Source organism: Clinocottus analis, unplaced genomic scaffold, assembly GCF_023055335.1.
Source record: "Clinocottus analis isolate CAN_PGR_092001 unplaced genomic scaffold, fCliAna1.0.p SCAF_15, whole genome shotgun sequence".
Lineage (NCBI taxonomy): Eukaryota > Metazoa > Chordata > Actinopteri > Perciformes > Cottidae > Clinocottus > Clinocottus analis.
This window is the reverse complement of record NW_027175876.1, coordinates 7,855,550-7,876,559: the sequence shown is the minus strand read 5'-3', so window position 1 is coordinate 7,876,559 and position 21,010 is coordinate 7,855,550. Positions and strand designations below refer to the sequence as shown.

Below are 21,010 nucleotides of genomic sequence, written 5' to 3'. Positions count from 1 at the left end.
AATGCGTCAACAACAGATTGCTGGGCGCCTGTATAGCACACATCTGGAAAATCATCTACAAAATCATCCGTTTTGTTGAGGCACAATTGTCATTGCCAGCCCTCCATTTTCCCCACAAAATGCTGCTTTTGGGAGTCAGTGTGGGTCCATCTGCTGCTTCGTGGCGTTTATGTGTGTGTGTGAAGAAGACTCCCTAAAGGTGAGTCAGAAGGGCGTTTTAGCTGCAAAAAAAAGGTCCAATAGTCAAGATATCCTCGCTGGTAAATTTGAAACTAATCTCCTGCATGTCTTGGAGCTTGATCGTGGCTCTTCAAACCATGTGGCATTCTTGGCCTCCCCCAACAGGCTCCAGACTCCCCCCACCGCTTTCTCTCCTGTTGATACAGATCCATACTTCACATCCCAGCTTGTTCGTAAGGTTTCAACTATTAAACATCATTAAAACACTTTAAGACTCCCCCTGAAAACATGCTAATAAGTAATTTCGCTTTATAAAAAAATCATACACGGGGGACACACACACACTTTAATGTAATATTATAAATTAGCAACCCCAAACCCTCCCTACTGATCTGATATCTGCTCTTCTCTCACTCGGGCTTGTGTCCAAACAGAGCAAGAGGATGCACGTAAACTGATCCCAGACCAGTGGCTTGGGAGTCGATGAGCCCAAAGAGTCAAGGTACAGACAACTGAAATGAATAGCGCCATCCATTGGCTCGCTGCAGACAATCACCTGCGCGAGTCTGCATCTTAAACACTATACACAAAAATAAAAAATAAAAGGGGCTGTGGTGTGTATTTGATCAATTAGACACGTGCAAGGCCTCCAAGCAATACAATCATAAAACAGAAAAATACGCCAGTAACATAGGAATCAGCTTATATCACTTCAACCCATATATGTTTCAATCAACATTGCATGTTTCAACATGTCTGGATCTTTAATAGTGAGTGAAGGACCCGCCCAGCTCTCATTCTTGTTTGAGAAACAAGTTCGATGCTGTTAAATATGAACACACACGAAACAAAAAGTACAATTACAAATATTATTATATTGATACAATGATGGGAGTTATTTAATAAGTATACTGTTCCTCCGCTGAGTCAAATAGTTCTATTAGCAGTAGCTGAGCTGCCATTTCCGATTGGCGCATTCATATTTCAGTAGGGTCGCAGGCGTGTGTGTGTGAGTGTGTGAGTGTGAGTGTGAGTGTGTGTGCGTACGTGCGTGCGTGTGTGTGTGTGTGTGTGTGTGTGTGCGTGCGTGTGTGTGTGTGTGTGTGTGTGTGTGTGTGTGTGTGTGTGTGTGTGTGTGTGTGTGTGTGCGCTCATTGGGTATTTCAGAACGTCTTCAAACGTGTTAGCCAATCAGAAGTTAGCACCAGTTCCGGCAATTTCACAAAAACTGTTTAGGACACGAGACAAGAATATTACAGAATCCATGACAGATGTGTTGAATCATATTGGCCTATTCTGTGACGTATAAAGGATAGTTTGGGACGTATTCAGCTGGTTTGTACTTTAATGCACCAGCAGCTTGATCACAGAAAGTGAAATCAGGACTTCCTCTATAAAAGTTTGCACATCGGTGATCAGCGTTGGGCTCCCCAGGGCTCTCACGCGCCCCCTGGGGGCCAACCAGCCTCTCGCGCACGTACAGACAGAAAAAATGCTTGTGAGATGATTAATGGAAGAATGGATTTTTGTTGATAATCCACTCATTTCTTAATTATGCTTACTGCTCAAGTAACTGCTCAAATGTGAAAAGTTGGAAAAAACGGGCTTATTGTTGACATTTCGACTGTAGCATGGTTTCATCCACTTACCTTGAATCCCCTCTATTTACTTTAAAAGTTGTTTAACACGTTTTACAAGATGATTTTTGTCCACATAGAGCTGAAAAGTTAAAGGAGAATTTAGGTAGTAAGTAACACAAAAAACATATATTTTAGCAAGTATTTTAAAACAGTTTCAAGTCAAAGAAAACATAACTTTAAAATAGAATCAATAATTATTCCTACGTTTACAAAACTACTCTGTGTGTAAAAATGATTTGTTATTTTAGGTAATGACAAAGTAATATCTGTAGAAGAACTGTATTTGTTCGCTCATGATAATAAACAAAAACTATTTGACTATAGGACAGTTTTATCCTCCAAAATGATCTTTTGAAAGAACATTCTGTTGTCTACAACTATTTAAACTTATAGCGTTTTCTCACTGGTGTTAAGCAAATTAAATGTTGTATTTTAAAAAAAAATGTCTTAATAAATGAATACATTGTGTCAAATGTGACTGTTGAGAACAATAAAATTGTGAGCTCTCTTCTGTCTTCTTCTGTCTTTTTGTTTTGTAAATCATGTAGAGTTACAGCCTTTCACTTCAATGTACTGTTGAATTCATGCTCTAAAAAGTTATGCATTAAAATTAAGAAATAAATGGATAGAACGATCGTGAAAAAAAACGTTTGTCTGTTGCTTCTTGTGGTGAATTGAATTTCTGCTCAAAAATGAGTTTGGAAAATCGGAGGTTGTGGACACATGTGGGTTCTTTTAACAATAACTGCACGATGAAACATGCATGAGCATATGGGACTTAAGAGAAGTTCTCGAACATAAAACGTGCATGTTGAGTAATCCACATGGGACCCTCCGTCAGACCAGCTTCAGTTTCTGCTCCTGCTGCACGTGTCGGTCATTTTCAGAGCGACTGCCCCCTGGTGGAGGCCTGGGACACAGACAGGATGTCACAGGGAGTGTTCATCTCAGACACATATGGGAGCAGTGAATATGTTATTAACACAGACATTGTCTTCATCAGTGTTTGTCCTGGTGCTAATGAGGATTTAGCAATCGAGCTATTTTTGACCCTCCATCTGTCGTCGTGTCTAAATCAGATGAAAGAAGAGGACGGAGAGACTCTTGTATAGAAAAAAAAGTCCGTCCTTGGTGCTCGGCTCAATTTCACCTTTACGATGTTATTTCTGGAGTCACTGTCCTCAGTGGACACATAACAATGAATATGTCTCTGAGACTCCACACATGCATAAGGTCAACTGCCTTTACTTTGAACAATACAATAATTAAATGAAATATTGGAAATCTGTTTTAACCTCAACAGCCAGAAGAATTTATTCTGGTCCAACAACTCAGGAGATTTTTCTCAGCAACTTGATTAATTGCTGTATTTTAATGCATCAGTGCTTTAAGAAATTGCATTCAGGCAGAAATACTTCACTGTAAATATAATATAAAGAAACTAAATGCAACCCAGAAAAAAAAACATGTAGTAAGCGGCACTTTGCTCTTTTTTATTTTAGAGCTCAAGCGGCACTTTGCTCCATCATTAAATATATTTCTTCATGACAGAATAAATGGGCACGATGAATCACCGTTTAAAAAGTTGTTTATTGTAATGTGGCAATGTATTTTATTTTCCTTTAAAAAGGCAAACAACCAGCACATATTGAGAGGTAGAAATTATTATCTGTCTGAAAGAAAAGGGGGAACTGACATTTTCTCTCACACTCACACACACACACACACACACAAACAACGCTTGTTTTGCGGTGTCATCATTTGCACTCCATTTGTACATGCTTGAGTCACTCAACATCCATTCTGTAACGCAAACGTAAAATAAATAATATGCATCATGTTGAACAACCAGAGGACGCAGAAACAATTTACTAATAACCTTTCGCCACTTTGATGTCATGGTTGAAGGCATCACTTCCCTTGACACACCCATCAGAATGTAGTCATTCTGTTTCCTTAGGACTACAAACATGGCCTAAAAGAGGCGGTTGGTTAGCTGTGGGTGCTGCATGTTGGCTTAAGGTTGTGTGCAGGCGTCACCGAGGCAACTCCTGGTGAGTCTGGAACAGGCTCACACACAGGGAGGGGAGGGAGAGACAAAAATACATAAAAAAAGATGTAGTAGTGCAATGGTGGCTGTGTAAACGGGAGTTAAAAGGTCCAGTATATTGTTGGTGTGAAGTGATAAAGAAACCGTGGACAGCTGGTGTGCGCAGTATTCCAAAGATGACTTGAGTAGAGGAAGAAGACAAGTTATTTGACCCAGGAGATGTTGAGACAGCGAGCGATGAAGGCGTAGGTGTCAGCCACCTCCTGGATGACCTTGCTGGTGGGCTTGCCGGCGCCGTGGCCCGACTTTGTGTCCACGAGGATGAACAGAGGGTTCAACTGCTTGGGGCTGCGGCCTACGATGTGCTGCAGGGTGGCGATGTATTTGAGGGAATGGAGAGGCACCACGCGGTCGTCGTGGTCCCCCGTCAGCAGGAGCACTGCAGGGTACTGGACCCCGTTGCTTTCTGGGATACGGATGTTGTGGAGCGGGGAGTATCTGGCAAAGAAAAGCATTGGAAAGTACGGAGTTCAGATATTAGCACAAGTTTAAGTAAATATAAACAAGCTGTTTGTTGGTAAGGGCAAATAAACCACTTAAAGTTTCGATGAGGAACCTTTAACTGGTTATGAAGCATTCTCAATTGAATACTGACGCTTCTATATGACCTAACGAGACCAGCAAGACCAACTATGGCCATGTTATTATTCTTGATCCATCTCAATACACAACACAAATAGTTCAAATATTTATAGTTTATATAATTGCACCATAAAATAGACAATACATTTGTATGTTTCTCTTTATTCATTTACTAATTGATTTTTTTACCTTGAGTGTGGATGTAAAAGAGTAAAACATAACAGGTTGTCCTAGTACTGCATGTCAATGTCACAGCATGCACCGATTGAATGCTTACTGCATGCAACAGTACCTACTTTGAAAATGCAGCTGCAGTATGTAAAGTTACCGAGCACTTACTTTATGAGACAATCAAACTGCTCGTTGTTTTCAGAACAACCAAAGTCAGTGGTCCAGGCGTGACCAATGGTGAACTTGTGGAATTTCAGCATGTCCATGACGCCCACCTGAGCGACAGCACAGCCGAACAGCTCGGGCCGCTGGTTCACGCAGGCCGCTGAGAGATGAAACACACAGTCAGACACACCAGACTAGTGACTGCACGCTGAAGCCGTTCGAGGATTCTTGCTCTGCGTACTCTACGTTGTTCCTCAGCCAGCAGTGGACATACCTACAAGCAGGCCACCGTTAGAGCCTCCATTTATAGTCAGCTTGGAAGAAGAAGTATATCCCTCTTTGACGAGATATTCAGCCGCACACTGGAAGTCTGTGAAGCAGTTCTGCTTGTTGGCCAACATGCCAGCTAAAAGAGGAAGAAATAAAGTATGTAAAGGAGGGGGTTTGCACTGGTATCAACAAACGAGATGGAGAACAATTCCTCTCACCTTTGTGCCAGGTCTCCCCATACTCCCCTCCTCCTCGAATGTTGGCAACAGCCAGGACTCCTCCCAGGTGTCTGACAAAGATGAGTCGAGAGACGCTGTAGCTCGGTGTGATGGATATGTTAAAACCGCCATAGCCGTAGAGAAAACCTGGATGGGAGCCATCCAACTTGATGCCCTTCTTATGAATGATAAACATGGGGATTTGAGTGCCATCCTTGGAGGAATAGAAGATCTGGCAAAAAACATGGAAGACACGGCATCAGGTACATAAAAAGGACTGGAAACAAAAGCCAGGAAATGAGAGGGAATGGTTGTCTTGGAGACAGATGGGAGCAGTGAACATGGTATGAACAAACACATTATCTTCATCAGTGTTTGTCCTGGTGCTAATGAGGATTTAGCAATGAAGCTATTCTTGACAATCCATCTGTCTTTGTGTCTAAATCAGATGAAAGGAGAGGACGGAGAGACTCTTGTAGCAAAGTCTGTCCTTGGTGTCCTGCTTAATTTCACTGTTACAATGTTATTTCTGGAGCCGGTGTCCTCAGTGGAAATATAAGACTCCACACGTCCAGAAGCTCAACTGCCTTAACTTTAACTTAATACCCCCCGAAAAAAAAAAACAAGCAGAATTTAACGCTAGAAATGACAGAAACAGTGTACACATAATGGCATGCTCTCGTTACCTGGGTGGTCTGGTAGTCTGAGGGGCTGAAGCCTTTGACAGTGACCTCTCTGAAGATGTGCGGCTGCAGCGGCTCCTGAGTCAGGTCGCAGTGGTAAATGATGGCTGAAGAAGAAAACGTATCATCCAATCTTTATATCACTTTAAAAGCACATTCATTTTATCCATATACAGTAGGCAACATGCAACGAAACAATTTAAAGCATATGTAATCCCACTGACTTGAGTTGTATGCGTCTAAAATTACAAACATGTTATGGAGAATTGTGAGCAGGTTTTTAACCCCTTTAAACAAGAGATGTTATAAAGTGACAGCATCTACAACTACCACAGAAACCCAGCAGTTATACACACATAACACGTATTTAGTGATCTCGTACCTGGGGACAGGAAGGAGGTGAAATAGTAAAAGATCTCTGAATCCCTCTTCCGTCCTGTGAAACCGACCACAGAGCCGACATCGAGAGGGAAGGTCCTCAGCTCCTCCCCCGAGCTCAGACGGTACATTTTCAAAACATTCTTCACGTCGTGGAGGAAACACACAAATAGGTAGCTGGAGTATGTGCAGGTGGCGAACACTGCAGATGAAACAAGACATAAGTTTAAGGGTCTATTTCTATAGACATGAAAAACATTTTTAACATTTATTCCCAATATGTCAATTGTGCAGGTCACATGAATGTTGCAGCAGCTCACCAATAACGTCCTTGTCATGTTGAGGGATGAGCTCTTTCCAGTTGCTCTGCGCTGGAGAGGCAAAGTCGATGTTGATGAGGCGGTAACGCGGGGCGTCGAGGTTGGTCTTGAATGTGAACAACGTGCCCTCATTGGTCACGTACTCGTACTCAGCGTCAAAGTTATCGATTAACTTCACCCAAGGCAAAAGTCCTAAACATGAGGAGTAGTATTTGAGTTACATGACGACAGCGCTAAACATGCACATAACAGACAATGAAAAGCTAATGAGGAAGTGCTTTTTGGATCAGACTGAGAAAAATTCAACAAGTTAGTACTAGTCAACATACCTGTAATACCCTGAGGAGTGGTTTTAAGGTCACAATACCACAGTCTGTTGACCGGATCACAACCTTCCCTGATAGAGAGCAGCAGGTAGCGTCCATCGTCTGATACCTGCAATACACATACAAACAGTGAACCCAACCTGAATATCAATTAACACATGCACTGTCTGACTTCTTCATTTGTTTTATATTTTTAGGAGCAAGAAAAATAGATTATGGCATACCTCAGCTCCAGCCATCCATTTAGGGTTGTCAGGAAATTCTGCGCACAACACGTCTTCAGACTGCGGAGTCCCCAAAACATGGAAGTATAGCTTCTGGTGCAGGTTGGTGGAGGTCTCAGTGCCTAGGAGATAAAACATCGTACTTTCAGCATTGCCCCCTAGTGGTGGCAAACACATAAATATCACAGGATGAGGCTGGTAAGGGGACGTGAAGTGGGTGTGGATTGCAGAAACACTAATACAGCAAAGTTGTGATAGCAGTAGATGCTACAAAGCCAGACTAAACAGAGAAGCACATACAAGACATGGAAGAAAACTGGAAATCACTTTTTTTTCCTTCTTCAAATAATCAATTTTCATCTTTCGTCTGAAATGTTTGTGTCAAGTATTGAGCCTTACCATTTTTTTTTAGTTACAACAAAGTTCAAAGATTTGAATATTTGATCTCACCGTCACTCTTGCCCTCCTGCTTTGGGTAGGAGTTGTAGAAAAGTCCCTTCCCATCATGAGTCCAGGACATGCAGCTGAACTTGACCCGCTCCAGGAGGTCCTCCCGAGGCTTGGCACCTTCCACCTGCAGGAAGTGAATCTCCACCCAGTCTGAACCACTGGCGCTGGTGCCATAAGCCAGGTACTCCCCGTCCTCAGAGAACGCGTATCCTTAAAATAGGAACAGAACAGCCCGTTTACAAAGACATCAGGGAAAGCTGAGACGCTTTGTTTAGTGGTCAATGTGGATGCTATGAATAGCAGGCTATTTCTAGACATAACATATTCAAAAATGCAGTCATCATTGCCATATCAGGTAACTAATTTGACAATCTGTGCCAGGACATTCGACAAAGGCTTTGCATTGAAATGCAGCAATTATTATTATAATGGCTACTGAAATCCCTCAGCTGTTTCAAATCCAGATTGAAGACTGTTCTGTTTGGAGGTTGCCTACAATTGAACAGGCTCAGTTGCTGCATCTCACTACCGCATTTTATTTCTTAATTGTACTGCAACTTTGATTCATTTTCTTTTTAGTTTTTTTCTTGACTGTTTTCATGTTTTCTTAACTGTTTTTGAATCTTCTTTTAATGGTTTTAGGTTAAGCACTTTGACTCGCGTTGTTGTTGAATGTGCTATACAAATAAACTTGTCTTGAAATATATAATGTGGAGCAGAAACTTAGGTTAAGTGGACTCTAAATTGCCCGTAGGTATGAATGTGAGCATAAATGCTTGTCTGTCTCTATATGTGCCCTGTGATAGACTGGCGACTTCTCCAGGGTGAACCCTGCCTTCGCCCAATGACAGCTGGGATCGGCTCCAGCACCCTGTGACCCTAAACAGGATAAGCGGTTTGGATAATGGACGGATGGAGCAGAAATACAAAAGATTTCCAAAAAAAATTAGGATAGAATTACAAGAAAAATACAGGGCTTTGCTGATATACCTCGCAGGGCAACGGTTCCATCATCAGAAAATGTGTTTGGATCCAAGAAAACCGTCGGCTCAGCATCCAGGCTCTCCTGCAGGTACATCACACTCTGGTTTTGGAGGCCTGTGTTGTAAAAATGAAAGTACCTGAAAATGAAGAGAGGCATTGTTAAAAAAGGTACAAAAGGAATATCCCTGATGTGTTGAAGTACAAAAACGTGAATCTGTTGTGGCTCACCGGTTGCCCCTCTTGAAGGGACAGCTGTACTTGGGGTAGTCATACAGCTCAGTCATGCGCTCTTTGAACAGGTCCCGCACCTCACACCGCTCCAAGAATGGCACAGTCAGCTGGTTCTGAGCGCTGACGAAGGCCTGTTAGAGGAACACACAACACCCAGGGTTTTTTTTAGATCAATGCACCATCATCTTGGCAGTCAGTTTAAATAAGCAGATGTAATAATTTATCTGAATACTTTTTGAGTAAAACCAGAACATGTGTTTTTACAACAACAAGCAGGTTCTACTCAACTCATTTATTCAGTTTAGTGAACATTGGTGACATCAACAAATTTTAGAAATGATGGTTATGAGTGCAGAACAGCAAGAGTGACTTACACTCCTCACCAATTATACAACACGAGACCAACAAAATATCAGAACAGAAATAACAGTGAAGCATGTATGTCCTCAGTGTCTAACTGGAAGTCTAGCTCACTCATAAAAAAAAGGTAATAACAAAAAAATAAGGACAAACGTTAACTTACCTGCGTCTTTTCACTGTCCGGGTCCTCCAGCCAGTTGTACGGATCGGGTACTTTGGAGCCATGGTAGCAGTCCACCTGGAACAGATGAAACCGTAATGAGAGCCGTTAAGACGTGAACCAGCGAGCTAACGTACGTTAGGTGTGGCAAAACAAAAAGACACGCTGGTGCTGTCAAGCTGCCACGAGCCTGGTGGGTGAGCAACGTTAGCCAAAGAGCAAAGGAAATGTACGCTAACGTTATAAATAGGCTGAATCAGGGAACGGCTGTCAACATTTTGTCAACAAGTCAGTGTGTGTTGTCAAACCAGGCTAAGCTAACTAGCATCCAAACAAAGCAGACGCTCGCTCCTATGAATGAAAAAGCGTGATGATGAAGCATCCCGGCGTATTAGCACGGGAGGCTCGCTAGCTAACTACATGTACTTACGACTGCGTCGTCACGGTACGCCTGCGGGTACTGAAAGGACATTTTGGAGGACAGTTTTCGGGAATTGCGTAACAAAATAAGCTGCCTCAAAGACTGAAGTGGCGGTTTTGAAATGATCCTGTGGATGCCGTAAAACATTAACTTTAATAGGCTGAGAGCTTTTGGCAGATGCTCCGCTTACTAACAGCCAACGAGGGGTTTAAAGAGAGCGCCGCGGCAGCTGCTGCGGGATCAGAGCAGATGTTAGAGCGCCCTCTACCGGCGAATAGCGATAACAGCACGCAGAGAAGATGGGCTGAATGAGAAGAAAGACAGCGTGCGTTTGTAAACTATAGAAGACAACGAGAGATGAAAAGAAGTGAGTATTTAATTAACCCAGTTTTTCCAGTTAAAACCAGTCCAATGAGCATAATTCAACCATTAATACAGATTCTCTCTCTTTAAAATGTCTGTGATGTGCTATAAAAGCTAAAATCAGTATCGCTACACCATTTAACTCTTTTATCGTTCTCCTGTTAATATGCATACAGGCTCGTTGTAACAAGCTGCATATGTAATTTACTCATTGATTTATTCATGAATAAATTAAAGAGTCTGTGACTAATTTACCCCTAATTGGGTTTACATGGTGTAGCATGGTGTAGCTTACATGGTGTAGCTGCACTTTACTGTTGCACAAAGAATATACCTTTATGGAGGTTGAAAATGTCAAAAAGCACTTTTGGGACATTTGAATACATGTTCAAAAGTCATGTTTTTTTAAAATTTTATTTCATGCACGAGCTAACATCACCCCTCAAACAGTTGATGGATTAGCTGTTAGTGCGTTGTTCTGGAAACATTTAAGTGATTTATGTTTATCTTATAATTCAGGGATAGTAATTCTTCAATTATTTGATATTAAACATATTTGGTATGAGTAACGAAAGCTCAGAAAGATGCCTTTCTTTTGTTTTTGTTTTTTGATAGTGTTTTTATTCACCAACTTCAGATAAAATAAATAAAGGTAAAATCAAAATATCATTTGTACCCCAGTTGATGTTTAAAAGTGCACTGTATTGACGACTATAATGGCAATCAAGCTCTATCAAATCTACAAAATAAAGCAAAAGTATTTATGGAACAAATAAGACTATTTTAAAATCTTGTCTCACTCAGATGTATATAGTTGCATATATTGGGAAGCTGCACCTTGAGTTAAAGGTTATAATTCCATCGGGAGTCTCCATCACCACTCTTATCTACGAGGCAGAAGAGGATCGGGGTCAACCCTTCACTCTTCTTTCTTTCTGCTCGTCATCCTCCCCTCTCTTCCTTCCTCTCCTTACTTAATCAATCAATCCTGATTTGACCATCGTTATCACCGGCACCTACTCTTACACAGTGACTGATGGGATAAGTTACCCCGAGGTAGCATTTACCAGGAGGAAATGAGTGGATCCACTGAAGTGCGTAATTCATTATCATATATGTCTTTCTGAAAAAATAATTATCTGGGATCTTCGGTTCGATACGGTTGTTACATGTAAAATTGCAAAAATATTTGTTACAGTCTATATTCTTCTATGGTGACGTACAGAGGCTAACTTGTTGAATGTGTTGTGTAAATCCTCTATGACGTCTTCTGCCACATTGTGACTGCAAGCCATTCTACAGCTATGCAGATAAGAGCCTTGAAACAGGTTTAATTACACAGTAGAAAATGAAACACATTGTTTGGATACCACGGCTGATCATACAGTCAGATGTCTCCAAAGTGTTGTTACTTTCGGATTCAGCTTGAAGCGTGTCAGAGCTGTCACGCTGCTAAGCCAGATTTTAGACAAAGATGAGTCGGTTCTTAACCATTGTCACACAGTGAAAGTGAAGAAAGAGAGGATTTGAGTCCAGGAGGATTGCTTTTCTTTCTAAAGAAAATGCATAGTTGTTGTTGGGATGTGTCATAATGAGAGATTTTGGTCTTTTCTTGTGGACCCTTGGTATCCAAATTGGATGTTTTTGGTCCAAGGATGTTCCCTGCACCCCCCCGCCCCCTCTTCCCCTACTCCATTCTTCTTTCTTTCCTTAAGCTGGAGGCAGGAATACCCCTCTATGCAAAGGGGATCTCTTCCTGTTTGCCCGCGTCAGGCTCAGATATGGGTCACAGAACTATTGTCCTCTGACGCCTCTGTTTCCTTAACAAAACGGAGGGAAAAACAATGACAGTTTGAATGAGGGTGTTTGTGTTTCCATTAAATTATGGACTTTTGTATGTTCGTGGAGTGGGTGGGTTTATGCATTTGTGTGTTCGACAAAGAGTGGGGCTGGGCTGGAAGTTGCCATGCATGAATTAGACCTTCTTGTTCCTCTGTTTTCCTCCATTGTCCAGAGTCAACAGTGATCTGTCCCTCATAGTCGGAAGCACCTGTCTCTGTTGGGCCGGACAAAGGAGGATGACCACCTGTTGTGTTTCACTGCACAGGGTTACCACAAGGTTAACTCATTCATAAATCTCTGTGGCTTCGCTCTGAGTGGCCCCTGTGAAACCTCAGTTAGAAGTGTAAGCCGAAAGGAAACTGTTGAGCATGGAAATCAAAAGAGATGAGTTGACGAGATATTACAACGCTAACAGAGACATTATTTTCTTGGAAGCCTGCACGGACATTCACCAAAAACAAGTTGCAACCGTTTTCTGATATCCATCAGGCTTTTGGAAGCTTCTACCTTCTCTCATGGGCTCGTTGTTTAAACTCACCCAGGACTCTTGACACATTCTGACGTCAACAATAACGTCTGGCAGCAAGCACCACCTCGACATTATTATTTGGATCCTCTTTATTAAGCGTCTAAGAGTCGAAGGCAGTACAGATTAAGGTTAATATTTACTTCATATTACATACTCCTGCTACTTCTGTCTCTTGCAAGTCCATAATGGATTCCTCCTCTGTGGCTCTTTTGGTTGTTTTTTTTTTTTTTTTTACAGTGTCTGTATAAAACAGGATATACTTCATTATGTTCTGTGCTACTTTGTACATGTTAGCATCCTGATGTAACAAAACTGAGATCGTAAACATCATGTAAATTAAACATCAGCATGCTGAACAACAACAAGCTGAAAGTATGTTTGAACTTGAGGAAATGTTTTCTCCGTAAACAGGATTATTCTGCTATTAATTTGTTCATAGAAACAGAGAGACTGCGTTGGGACACAAGCCCAAGGCCGATGTGGCAGTTTATGTTATAAAAATACAATGTAATGGGTAGTATTTGCTTTTTTATTTTTCATCACAAACACCATAATCAGCAATAAGGGACGTCCATGTGTCTTTTCTGATAGCTCACCAGCTAAAGTCTGTAGTCGCAGTCCCTTAACTTAATAATAGTCCAAAGGGATCCCAACGCGACAAAACAATACACAAGCAATAATAAGGACTCTTTTAAATACAGAGATCACAGGGGACAGCTTCCTGCCTCTCTCTGTCTTTCGGCTGTCATTAGCCGGGATAACAGTCTCTGCTCTGTCCTGTGTGTCATGTGGTGGAGGGTCAGTCCAACCTGGCCCCTCAGATGTCCTCAGACAACAGGATGTTATGAGGATCCCGTCAGGGAAATTACAGCGCGCACGGAAGACGGATGTGATTGGTGCGTAAATGAAAGGAAATTCGAAATGCATTTGTCATCATGCATATAGAGCATGTTTGCTCACTGGGGTTGTTCAAAGTTGCTTCATGTTTTGACTCCCATCAAGTGTTGATCATTGACAAAAGAACGGCCATTACTTTTGATTTGAACTTTGCAAACAAGTCCAATGTTGTCCAGTGGTGACTTCATTTCTGTCTTCTCCAGGATGACAGCAATGACACATTTAATAAGGTTCTGTCAGTATCTATTCAGATGCAGTCACGAGTTCTTTCAGCAGAAAACACATGATGAGAGCGACAATAAAGCTGAGTCAATCAGCCAGGGGAGAAGGGAAGTTTGCCATTGTTTGTAGTGATCATATTGAAAAGGGAAAGAGAGCACTCAGGATTCCCAAAAAACAACTTGGTGAAAGAGGTGAGGATGAAAAGAGAGTTTTACAAATACACAACTTTCCTGGGTGTTTTCAAATGTGTGTGCATATTCATACTGTCAAAAGAAAGGCTGACGTCATCGTCTGAAAATAGATCTCTATCTTTCATTCAAAGAGATTTGTGTCTGTGTTTTCCTCCTCGTCGAACTTGTTCGGGCACTCTTTCCCACAATACTCAAACCTTAAAGTCTTGCCAAAGACTGACGGCCTGCACATGTCTAGACTCTTACCTCAGAGATCTGAAAAGACTTTCTTGTCTTAATTAGTTCGACCGGAGCAAACTATAGCCGGAGAACAAAGCTGAGATCTAATGACACTGGTTTGTAATCAGGTGAAGTCCGCACAGTCCGGAGAATCAGGGCGGACAAAACGGACTTTTCCCTTGTCATTACACAAACACACACACACACACACACACACACACACACACACACACACACACACACACACACACACACACACACACACACACCTATGTGTGTGTCCATCATCTCTACACATCTCTTCTCTTCATCTTCTTTCTGTTTGAACCTCACCTGCTTTGTTTTCTGGGTTTGTCACAAAAAAAAAAAGAAAAGGAGGAGGGGAGAATGAATGTATCGCTTGCGTGCAGACGGATATTACCCTTTTAAAAGCAAAACAAATATGTGTGTGTGCATGCCCTGTAATTTCACTGTTGACATGTGCACTTACAGTGGGGATCTGGGACCCTGTTAATGACTGGGGCAGGTAACACTGGAGACAGGTGGAGGACAGTGCTGTCTGAATGGTCCTAAAATAGAGAGAGTGTGCGTCTGTGCATGAGTGTATAGGAGTGTCAGACACAGACTGAGACATGCAAACAGACACTGTGGCACCTGGTGATGTCATTGATGTTGTCACTGAGTGGTAGTAAAGTTCCCCTTTTATAATGGACACCATTCCTGAGCGGTCGACTCAAACCCTTTACGCACACTCCTATTGTGCTCTTGCTCAATGAAGAAATCACATTATTGCATCATCATCAGTCCATGAATGCAACACGGAGGCTATAGATTAAAGGAATAGGCCGACAAATATGCATCTTCAGGTGTTTGCAGAGAGTTTGATGAGCAGATGTAACTCTGTTACGTATCCATTGCTTCTGTCTATCTGGGCAGAGGGATCTTCCTCTGTTGCTCTCCTGAAGGTTTCTTTCTTTTAATCATGTGAAAGGTTTTTTTCTATTTTTGGGGGGAGTTCTTTCTGATCCGATGTGAGGTCCTGGGACAGAGGATGTCGTACGTGTACAGATTGTAAAGCCCTTTGAGGCAAATTTGAATTTGTGATTCTGGGCTCTACAAAATGAACTGAATTCAATCTCAATACCTAAAGTGGCAGCAATCTTCTCTATCTGGGGAGAAAAACATATATTTCCCAAAATGTGGAACTATTCCTTTAGTTTGAACCTTACACTCCCTCTGTCTTCCTGACACAGGAAACATTTTTATCAATGAAAACTCTTTTACATCATTATTGATGCAGCGACTGGCTCCTCTTATTCAGGTTTCACTTTCTTTGAAAAGGTTTATTTAGATATCATGAAGAAAAAACTATCCAGCTGATCCATGTCTGTAACAACGACTACAGTCTCAGACACGGTGACACTCACACGGGATGAGAGGCACACAGCAAAGAACGTGCATCCATGAATATGCATTTATACACAAGCATATTGCATCAGCTCATGCAGGGGGTCACAGTCGAGCTTCCTGTGTCTTTATTTGGGATATCAGGAAGGAAGGTGTGTGTATGTGTCTTTCTCTCTCGCTGTGTGTGTGCAAGAGAGAGAGAGAGAGAGTTAAAGGAAACTCTACCCCGTGCCACAGTGACAGCATGGATCAAGTTCACCTCTGTTTGTTCAGCGACCATCCAGAAATATGGCAGGAATCTGAGAACAGCAAACTCAGGCTGAGCTGAACCAGCTCGCTGCTCCTGAGAGACGAATGGACAGAGACACAGACAACCAGACAGGCCGACACGAGAAATGCATCATCCGATCGTTTGTCACCATTTCTTGTAACTTCATCACATGTAGTATCTGTGCTTTCTTTTGTCGGAGAGGGGAAAACACATTTTTAGCTGTGTGTGTTTGTGTGAGTACACATTTGTTTGCATCCTTCCCGGATGATGCGTCTCAGTGCTGGTCATTATCACAGTCTGCCTTAGTAATCAAGAGGAAGACAAAACAATGCGAGGAGCCTTTTAATAAGGTCAGGTGCGGCTCCTGGGGGTCTACACTTCCTCCTAAAGAAGTCAGTCGATCTGGTGTTCAGTCAGGAAACTGAGGTCAAAACGTTTTCAGTGCTGAAATTTGAGAGAAATTGAGCTGGAAAAAGTAGAAGGTCAAAATAAAGCATATTGGGCAATAATTTCTGGGTAAAAGTGGTTAAAAAGCCCCTCCAGCATTTCTTCCGGAAGGTCATGTTAAAAGGAAATTATGTTACATCAGAAGTGAAAAGCAAGTGTGAAAAGGTAACTCGAGACCAAATACCCAGAAAGGATTTTTTTTTTAACGGTATGATGAAATCAAGTGTCAAAAGCAGCGGGTTGAGCTCTTGGGGGACGACAGTGCTTCTTATTAATAACAACTTCATTGCCTTCGTACATGTGTTTTAAACATGTTCATGTCTTTTTGGTGAATGCTTGAAAATGGTTAATAGAAATAAACTTCAATATTCATGTATTGTACAAAAAATCTCAAGATTAGGAAGGAATCAAACCATATTACACAGAGTAAAATAAAGTTTAAAAAAAAACCTGTGACAATCTACAGATAATTTAGGATTATTGTGATGGATGTCAAGAAAACCAAAGGCCTGATGGTTAAACAGCAAGGACCCTCGGCTGGAAAAAGATCAAAGAGGACAAAAACAATCTTTGCTGTAACTAAAGATGAGATGTGGTTGAAAGAACTGGAAAAAGCTTGTTTGTTTTGAAACAATATGTTTGCGAGGTCACAAAAAAACGTTATCACAAGTCACAAGAATAAATGCATGTCTGAAAGGTGGAATGCACAGTTGTCACATCATGCAGAATATCTTATATAACATTGTTGAGGATGAATAGCTGCAATACAAACTCAACTAACCATGCATGGGGTTATTGTGACTGTGTTTCGCCCCCATCTCTGGCCGTCATATCGAACTAGTAGAGCAGTGTCAGCAGCTGCTCTTCCAGTTAATCCAGAGCGATGTTTGTGAACACGAGAGAGACAGAAGGACACTTGACAAATGTTCCAGACTGGAACGTCAATTACACCGCAGACTCCTCCACCTGACACCCGGACAGCCCGTGAGTATGTTAATTACATTTCCTCGCTGACACTTTCATATTCTGTGCACGTAAGTCACCTCACACTCTAACAATACTAATTATGCATAAAAGAGGCTAACGCCTGATTTAGATTTATCTCATTTAAATACAGAAGTGGGGATGTAAGTCTCAAATTGTAGCCAAAGTATATTCAAAATGATTCATGATTTACATTACATTTTCATTTAGCTGACGCTTTTACCCAAAGCGACTTACAAAACGTGCATTGAACCGTGAGTACAAACTCAGAACAACAAGAATCAGCAAAGTACAATTTCTTCAATGAAGTCAAACCACAAAGTTCTATCAGTAGGAGACATTTAACTGCTACTAAAGAGCTAGTACCGCGCTACTTCCTTAGTCGAAAAGTATGTATTTTTAGTTAGCGACAGAAGACGTAGACACTTTCTGACGTCAATGGGGAGCTCGTTCCCCCATCGAGGAGCCAGGACAGCAAACACTCATGACTTTGTTGAGTGTTTAGCTCACAGTGACGAAGCTGATTACATTGGCTGCCGTTAGATTGGCTTTATACTAGTTGCACATTTAAACACAAATTGTTTTTTGGAATAGTAATCCCTTCTTGGCTCCCTGAAGACTGTGTGTGCAGGTGTTGCCTTTGTAAGTCCACGCGTGTCCTTGCTTTGTCGTCACCGTTGGACGTTACCGCTCATTCACAGGCTACAGACATTTTGCCTGTGGGTCAGCTGAGTACGGCGATAACGTCTTCTCCTCATCTCTGTGGGTGGTTTCGTCTGGATTTAAAAAGACATCTGTTTTGAAGTGCAGTAGCATTCCTCTTAGTCCTCAAACCATGATAATAACCCTCGGCCTGTCAACAGGAGATCATCCACCGGTTGGGGGAAGACGGTCGGTAGACTAGCCGGGTGGTGTGGTGCTGACATTTATTTGCATTCACACCTGAAGTGGAAAGCAGAGGGGATAAAAAAGATGGAGAGAGACAAGTTCCGTCACTGTTTTTCTGTTCAAGATGCTTTAAGTTCATATTGCACCTGTCATTTCAATAAAGTGCATTTGAGTGATTTCTCCACCACAAGCGGAATAGAGTGCAGGGTAATGCACGGCAAAGGCAATCACTTAAAGCAACATGAAATGAACGGGGAAGCTGACGGGGCTGACAGGCTGATAACAGCACAGTATGGTGGGGAAAAAGTGAGGGTGACATGGGTCGGAGTAGGGGGCTGTGACAAGAAGATAGTTGCGATAGAATGCGAAACATTTCTCCTTGAGTCAGCCATAAAACTTAAAGAAAGGTAGAGGTGGAGGTTGCGTCAAACATTTCAGCTGTAATGGGTTATAAAATGGCCTCAGCCTCAGCCATGTCTGGCAAAGAGCATTGTCCTCATCCTCGGGGGAGGTGACGGGGAAGGAGTGGTCGCCTTTAGTCCTCCTGCGAGAAATGACCCGAGGCAGGTACAGACTCAAGCCTAGAAATTACAGGGCTTAAGATACCTACGGCATTTACAGAGGCCCTGAAGGCATCCTCAGTCTGTGTGCAAGCAGTTCTCCGTATTCTAGTTTATGGAAACTTACATCTAAAATGCAAATGTTCCTTTCTGTTAAATCTAACCACAGAGGTTCATGATTGTATCCCTATCTGGGAATTCTGACACATGGGGAATTATATACATATGTGTGTGTGTGTGTGTGTGTGTGTGTGTGTGTGTGTGTGTATATATATATATATATATATATATATATATATATATATATATATATATATATATATATATATATATATAGTATTTTACTTTTTACCTGAGGCAATATCAGTTAAGAAATGCACATCTATTATTTTGCAAATGAAAAGTTGAATTTGTAAGCAATAAAAGGCAAGATTGCTCAATTCAATACACTGAGCCTTTTTGATACTCCAGCTCTACTAGGTGGGAACAGTAGCTTTTGGTGGTTGATGGGCAATCTTTGACAGATGTTGCCCGTGCTGTTGTGTAACTGACATCACTGAGTCTGACAATACAGCTCTTCTCTTGCACAGCTTGTGTGCCTGTTGCTAAAGCAAAGCTAACATCTATAGCAGTTCATGTGAAACTGTAAAAAAAAAAAAACGGCTGCTGTGGCCCCTTTTCAGCAAACGTCAGTGTTGCCTTTTGTGGACATTTACAATGCTATCCAACACGTTTGAATGTAGCCTACAAATGCTTCTAACAGTGAGCTTGTTCTTCTTGTCTAACATAGTAAATAACATTTCCATACACACCTCTTTTTGCAAAGTCATGTTCATGTCTCCAACATCCTGTCGTTCTAAGAATGTCATGTGAAATATCAGGTAGTCCGAGCCAAATACCAGCTAATATATACTCACGCTAAAAGGCACACACCCACACATAAGCAAAGTTATGAGTGCAATCTCGGCTCAGACGCCTCTCAAGGACTCATAGGAAAAGTTCATGTGGTCATTACGTGAATTACTCACACAGTGCATGAGTAATAGATGTAGTAAAGAAAAGGTTCAGATCGGGGGGCATTACGGAGGAAGAGGAGGTGGAGGAGGAGAGAGCTGAATAGGAGGTGGTGACTGAGATGACTGAAGGCAATGAGAAAGAGCAAAACAGCGAGGGAGAGGTGGATTTAAAATTACATGGTGGCTCATGTCAGCAGCCCTAATTAGCAGCTTGGTCAGGTGTGATGAGAGGAACAGGAAGCATGAAAAGAAGGAAAAAACAGAGCAGAAACAAAGGAGAATCTAATATGAACAGATTCCACTTGACACATGGCAAGGCAATACGAACTCCCGCCGAAGTGGAGAAAGTGGAATCGAAGAGTATGGCAAGTTTATTGCTTCGGAAGGCGGCTCACATACGTGCATACATGTTGCAGTGTGTCACGCGTCAAAAGCGTGGATGACAAGTCTGAAAATTCCGACAATTCTTCAGCTGGCTGGCAGCCTGCCAAGTTAAATGTTGCCGCTGGAGAAAAGCACCATGGGGGAGCGGACCGGCGTGAAAGCCGCGCCGCAGATAAACGTACAGCATGACACAAGCGTCAAGACATTCTGGATCTCGCCCCCACTGAGCCGTACAGAAGGACAGCTGGACACAAGTCTCCTGAAAGTGAAAACACGGGGAAAAGTTTTGCCCAGTGTGCAGCACAAAACACACCCGTACAGTCTATGATTACACGGCTTCAGGGGGAACGAAACGCCAAAACTCAACAGCATGATATCCATTATTTTTAGTTGCTGTATTGGAAAGGTTCTAGAAATAAAGCTATTATTATTATGTCTATTTATTAGAATATGAGTAATGCTAATATGTATAATATAAGATATTACATCTATTTAAGTGATGGCATAGTTTCATGTTGCAGCAGCTGGCACTTCTGAGTAGCTGAGTATTTTGATGGAAACATTTTTTTTGACAGCATACATATTTTTAGGATAATACTAATGTTCTGTTTTACCTTGTTGTACTCTCTGGAGCTCAAACAGGCAACACTGACACATGAAGTTGGAATATTTCAGTCTGCAGCTGTTGCTGAGAGGAACAGTTTTATGTTATTTGTGTATCCTCAATAAGTGTTAAGGGTTATAAAGTATTTTGTTCATTTTAAACTGACCATCTAATTCATCTGCAAAACCCTCAAGACATTTGACTTTTTCACTATGATAGAAGATTAAGTGTGAAGAAGATCAAGCATTGTTATTTCAGGGACTAAACCGTAAATAATATCTCCTACAACAAATTAAAAGCTAAAACTGAATTG

General features: G+C 41.8%; 1 protein-coding gene across 1 annotated transcript; it reads right to left on the bottom strand.

The window, feature by feature from the left end:
- Positions 1–3,390: 3,390 nt before the first annotated feature.
- prep (prolyl endopeptidase) lies at positions 3,391–10,095 on the bottom strand. Its single transcript, XM_068577706.1, has 14 exons — positions 9,883–10,095; positions 9,456–9,530; positions 8,930–9,063; positions 8,708–8,838; positions 7,718–7,927; positions 7,268–7,389; positions 7,047–7,152; positions 6,718–6,909; positions 6,402–6,599; positions 6,023–6,126; positions 5,337–5,568; positions 5,123–5,254; positions 4,852–5,008; positions 3,391–4,368 (listed from the first exon to the last, which is right to left on the bottom strand). The coding sequence occupies exons 1-14, from the start codon at positions 10,018–10,020 to the stop codon at positions 4,074–4,076; spliced, it is 2,226 nt and encodes a 741-aa protein (XP_068433807.1). The 5' UTR covers positions 10,021–10,095; the 3' UTR covers positions 3,391–4,073.
- Between the last annotated feature and the right edge of the window lie 10,915 nt (positions 10,096–21,010).